Below are 6,000 nucleotides of genomic sequence, written 5' to 3'. Positions count from 1 at the left end.
TGGGTCTGAAATAACTTCAGCTGTTTATAGGATCTAAGCCCAGGTCTTGATTCAGCCAAACTGTCCTAGAACACCTGAATTCAATTTCAGGGCATTCATGGATCCCTTAAAGTAGGGTTGCTGGATAAAATACAGATGCCCAGTAAAATTTGAATTTCAGATGAACAATGAATCATTTTTTAGTTTAAACATGTCCCATGTAATATTTGCATTGATAATTATGCTTTTTTGTGGGAAAAGGTCCAACAGTCTGAAAAGGTCTGTGTCTAAGAACTCCTGATGCAGGATTTGCTGAAGGAACTGATGTGCTTGAGTGACTTCGAATGGCTGGGTAAAACTATTGCACATAACATACCTATATGAAAAGACTATTCATTGTTTATCTGAAATTAAAATACAACTGGGCATTTGTATTTCTTTACTTAAGTCTGGCAACCCTAGGCCCTAAGGCCAACACAACTTTCTTGGGTTCATGGATGATAGATTAAGAACTGGTATAGACTGAGAAGAGGACTAACTGGGTTTCTTTCTTTTTTACCAGACTATTTAACCATTTAACATTGAGATAGCAGAGTGAACTGGAAGAATTCCCATTCAGCACTTTCAATTCCTTTAGCTCTAAATATCAGAACATTATTATCATTACTGTTTTCAGGCTTTACATTGTTATAGAGTGACTATGAGATTGACAGTATCACCAATTATGGCCAGTAATTTCCTTGTTAATTCCTAGAGCAGAAAGATGTTGCATCTTAGGAAATCGCTGACTTGGAATATTAAGTTAAACAAATAGCAGATGTTCAGGCCGAGGAAGGAAGGGAGCTGAAACAAGTACTCTCAATTCTTCAACAATTCCCTGAGGCCGGGACTAAGAACCATGGAAGAAAATGGAAATCTTCATTTCTATCTTACCATTAAGTCCTATCACAGCCACCAGTTAGCCCTTTTTCTCTCACTACTATTTGTAATTCCATAATTAGGCTAACTTTCCTACCAAATTCTTCTAGAGCAGGAGTTCTTTTCTTCTTTTGTTTTTTGTTTTGTTTTGGTAAATTTTGTTTGGAAAAAGAAATATGGTAAAAAGTTCAAACAGTGCAATCGGTTATACAATGAAAAGCAAGTGCCCCTTCCATCCTGACCTCTAGTTCCTGCACCGAGGGTTCTTAGCTTAGGGATCGGAGTCTAAGAAAGGGTTTCTAGAGCAATGTGAATTCCCTGAATGTATAATTTTCAATTATGCAATTAAATTCAATTATGCATATTTTCAACGCACTGATAATTGTGCATTTTTGCGAGGAGAGGATCCAAACTTTCACCCGAGCCTCTAAAGGGTCCGTGCCTAAGAACTCCCGATGAAGGATTTGCTGAAGGGACTCCTGCGCCCGAGTGACTCGAAAGGGGCGGGTAAATAACCCTGGAACAACTCGTCCCAGTGGTAAAAGTCTACCCCCATGCACCCAACTCTGGCCTCCTTAGAATGTACGTTCTCCGTGGGAGGGAAGCATAACTGCTCTTTTCTCCCCAAGTTCCTCGCCTGCCGCATTCCTTCCCTCCAGCGCGTCGGCGTGCGGTGACGTCATGACGCCGCACACGCAGTCCCGCCCCTGCAGAGATCGGCGCTGGGACGGAACCCGGGCTTCTCTGAAACCCGCAATGTGAGGCCTTAGCCCGGCTGGCTGCTGCCTCCTGCCCCGCTCTTTACTGAGGCCTGCGTCCGCTGCCGCCGCCCCGCAGCTCGCCCTCGGAGGACCCAGGGCGGCCGTGCCCTTCTGCCGCGTGCCCGCGTGGCTGCCGCCGCCCCTCCGAATCCTCCGGGGCCGCAGAGGAGTTCGCTACGGAGGGAGGCGGGGGCCTTCGGGAGGAGGAGGCGGAGGGGGCGGAGGAGGAGGGAAGGAAGATGGCGGCCGTGGAACTAGAGTGGATCCCAGAGACTCTCTATAACACCGCCATCTCCGCTGTCGTGGACAACTACATCCGCTCCCGCCGAGACATCCGCTCCTTGCCCGAGAACATCCAGTTCGATGTTTACTACAAGGTACGGTCCATGGGCCTGCTCTGCTCTCCTGCCGAAACCCCTGGGGCCGCACCCCCTTCCACGTCTGCGAACCCCTGCGGTTAACCCCACACCCCTCGGAGCAGGAGCGCCCGCCGAGACATCTGGTGCGGTCTCGGGGTTGCCAGAACCGAAACACCCTATCTCCACATGCTGTCTCGCAAGCTCTTCGGCCTTGATTGTTACCTCTTTCCGATGAGTATTCCCCCTTTGGTGTTCCCTCCTACACAGTGGTCCCCTTGAGTAGGCCTTTTCGTGGACGACTTCTGTTGCGCCTCTGTCCCACTCATTCCTTCCCTTCTAGCCTGTCTTCGGGATATTTTCTGCGCTCTTTTCCCAATTAAGTGTCAGCATCAGCTGGACTTTTTGCTCTGCTTCCACCCACCCCCCTTCCTACTTTCTTCTCTCGCCGCCTTCCTCCCCAACTATTGTTTTCTGCTTCGTATTCCTTCGTTTCTCTGTTCTCATCCTAATCGAGAGGGAGTTGAAGAATTATTGGAAATAGTCGTGCTGTATTCTCATATTCTTTAAAGCTTTGTTTTTTGTGTATACTTGGGGTTGAACTGGAGATTTTATTAATATGGGAGGGCTGGTAAACTCTTTGAAAGGAAGAAGAACCTTTTCTGAAAGAAAAAATACTTTAGAATTTAAATTATGCTCATGTATTTGAAAGTTGCAATCTTGCAGCATTCCTAAATTGCTCCCCCTCAAAAATTTGAACAGAAAGTCTCCAAGTCACTTTCCAAGGAGTTTCAAGTGTAAGTGTCTTTAGACGTGGACAATTTTTGCAGTGTTTAGAGAGGGAGGAGAACTTTATGGACTTGGAGCCTCCCTTTTCCTCTCCCCCCACATTTGAATGTGAACAGTGGATTTATTATTCAGTCCTCCTTGCCTTGAATCAGCGTGGATAACTTCTGTTCTCCAGTAGCCACTTCTGGTCTGCAAAATTTGACCAGAAGTAGAGTATGAGTGAGTTTTTAGATCTTAAATACTTCCTCTTGATTTGTAAGTTGGCCGAAACAGTGTAAACTGATATTTGACAGATGTGTATGTACTTATATATGTATGGTGTTTTATGGCAGTTGTTTTACTGGGAAGATTACCCGCTTTCTCCACCCTGGAATATTTTTTCAGAAAGCAGCTGACTTGCTGCATTCTACTAAGTTCAGCTGCTTTACACCAGTTCTAACAATTCAAATGTTTTTTCCCCCCGAAATATTTGGAGAAGATTAATTTTGGTCATTCATATTATTATTTTGCAGGGGGGACATTTAGAGAAAAACCTCCTTTCATTTCTCTTTGATACATTGATTTACTTTTGTGTACATCTAAGGAAATTTTGCATATTTAAGATTCATTCCTCCCAAGGAAGGATGAGTTAAGATTTGTCTTTCTCAGCCTGGGAAACTGCAGCTTTGTGTGTGCTGACTCTATTTTATTATTTGTATGTAATCTTTTACTCTTTTTAGAGAAAATCATGGGAAATTTAATCAGAGTACATTAAGTACTTGAATTCCCTCAAATAGTTGGATATCTTCTAGTAACTTTCACTTCTAATTGAAGCTTTTCATTTGAAGATTATTATTAGTGAGTATGAACAGATGGTGCTTTTGCCATATTTTCTGTTTCACATAGTTCATAAAATTTTAATATTGCTTTTTTTGTACACTTTTATTCCTTGATAGTTGTATGTCTGTTGGGAGTTAGGCACTGTGCTAAGGTGAAGGAAGGTATTTAACATGTGCGTGGAACTATGTTAAGTGCTTTTACACATGTGATCTGGTTTAATCCTCACGGTTAAACTGTAAAGTAGGGTATAACCTTTGTTAAAGGTGAGAAAGTTAAGTAATTTAGTCAAGGTCTCATACCTAGTATTTACTTCCTACATACTTTGCTTTCTTGCTTGGAAAGATTTTGCATTGTGAGGTACAGCTTGTTTTGATGAAAGACATTGTAGAACTAATTTTTGATTAGCTCTTACAGAAGTAGATAGAGTGAGAGTCAGTCCCTGGACTTTTCAGTCTTTAATGAAAATATAAAAAGGAATTTTTCTTTGCTCTTAAACACTGTATCAACACATAAATATGAGATACTTTTTAATCATTGTAATACTGTAGGAGAGGAAGACATATCCTCTACCCACTCTGGGTCCTTCTGGCTGGGCTATGAATTAAAATGACATGAGACAGAATAGCAGAAGAAAATCAAACAAAGCTTTGTAACATGTATACGTGGAAGAGACCCAGGAAAACTGAGTAACTCAGCATTCTGGCCCAGGTTGTCATTTTAAATAGCATTTTCAGCTAAAGACAAAGGAGGATGTTGGGGATAGTGGTTTGGGATTTCAGAGGGGAGGAAGGCAATTCACATGGAAATGGAAAGCAAATGTTTGGTAAACAGAACTTTGATAAGAACAGGCTTAGCAAGGACCCTCCCAGTCCATCCCTACCCAGAGTTATCTATGGTGATGGCCTGTCCTGGGGACAGGCCTTCTATCTTTTTTTTTTTTTTTTGTGAGGAAGATCGGCCCTGAGCCAACATCTGCCAATCCTCCTCTTTTTTTGCTGAGGAAGACTGGCCCTGGGCTAACATCCATGCCCATCTTCCTCTACTTTATATGGGACGCTGCCACAGCATGGCTTGACAAGCTGTGCGTTGGTGTGTGCCCAGGATCCGAACCGGCAAACCCCGGTCTGCCGCAGCGGAGCGCACGCATTTAACCACTTGCGCCACCGGCCCAGCCCCGTGTGTGTGTGTGTGTGTGTGTGTGTGTGTGTGTGTGTGTGTGTGTGTGAGGAAGATCAGCCCTGAGCTAACATCCATGCCAATCCTCTTCTTTTTGCTGAGGAAGACCAGCCCTGAGCTAACATCTATTGCCAATCCTCCTCCTTTTTTTTTTTTCTTTTTCTCCCCAAAGCCCCAGTAGATAGTTGTATGTCATAGTTGCACATCCTTCTAGTTGCTGTATGTGGGACGCCACCTCAGCATGGCCAGACAAGTGGTGCCTTGGTGCACGCCCAGGATCCGAACCGGGGCGCCAGTAGTGGAGAGCCTGCACTTAACTGCTAAGCCACGGGGCCGGCTCCCAGGCCTTCTATCTTAAGTTTCTTTTAGGCAGTTAGTGGGGGGGTGGGGAGGAGGTCAGAGTTTCTTTCAGAGTCTTTTGTTCTTGAAAATAATCAAGGCAGAGAACAAGAAACATATTTTGAGGTGGCCAATTCTCATCTCCCACAGTCATATAAATATAGGATACTCATCCCCTGCCTAATTTGTGACAATTTTAAGAGACTTACTGTTTATAGTTTCCAGTTTTCTCCAATTTAGAGCCAAGGAGAAACTCATAATCAGATCTCTCCAGCAGTACCAACTTCCATCAACAGGCATAGTCATAGACAAAATTACAGTATTTGTAGAACCAAAAATTCCCCCATCCCTCTTGATTGGTGAAGTCCAGTGTCACTGTGTTAATTTTTGTCAGTGGCTGCGGATGAGGGCACAGTTACAAAGCTTGAGGAGATTATGGAATGAATGGGAGGTGAAGAAGTAGGCGTGCTGACTGCTCCTTAAGAAGGGAAGGGAGAGAGGTGTTTATGTAGAAAGAGTAAAATGTGAATGGGTGTTTTTTAAAGACTGGAAGGCATTAGAATATATTTATTTGCTAAATGGCAGAAACCAAAACAGAGTGAGAGGTTGAATACATAAGTGAGGCAGAGGGAAATAAATTATGGAGCAGAGTCCCTGAGTAGGAACATTAATTAATGAGTCCTGCCGCTTCCTTCACTGTGTATAAATTAAGATATCAGTCTTAAATTGGAGTTGGGGAAAGAATGCTTTTTCCTCTAAGATCAGATGGAAAGAGTTAAGGACGTAAAGTATCGACATAGGTAAGTTTGCAAAGAATGGTTGTCATGAATGAGGTAAGATATCTGCTGAACGTAGTGGATGGG

General features: G+C 43.5%; 1 protein-coding gene across 1 annotated transcript in view; it reads left to right on the top strand.

Moving 5' to 3' along the window:
* The first annotated feature begins 1,613 nt into the window (after positions 1-1,613).
* Positions 1,614-6,000, top strand: part of APPBP2 (amyloid beta precursor protein binding protein 2) — a 60,483-nt gene continuing 56,096 nt past the window's right edge. The window contains exon 1 of the mRNA XM_058560467.1: positions 1,614-2,035. Within this exon, the coding sequence (XP_058416450.1) occupies positions 1,898-2,035 (138 nt within the window). The 5' untranslated portion in view covers positions 1,614-1,897. The remainder of the gene's footprint in view (positions 2,036-6,000) is intronic.

This window comes from Diceros bicornis, chromosome 18 (assembly GCF_020826845.1).
Source record: "Diceros bicornis minor isolate mBicDic1 chromosome 18, mDicBic1.mat.cur, whole genome shotgun sequence".
NCBI classification, from domain to species: Eukaryota; Metazoa; Chordata; class Mammalia; order Perissodactyla; family Rhinocerotidae; genus Diceros; species Diceros bicornis.
Note: the sequence above shows the minus strand (reverse complement) of the source record. Positions and strands in the feature narration are given on the sequence as shown.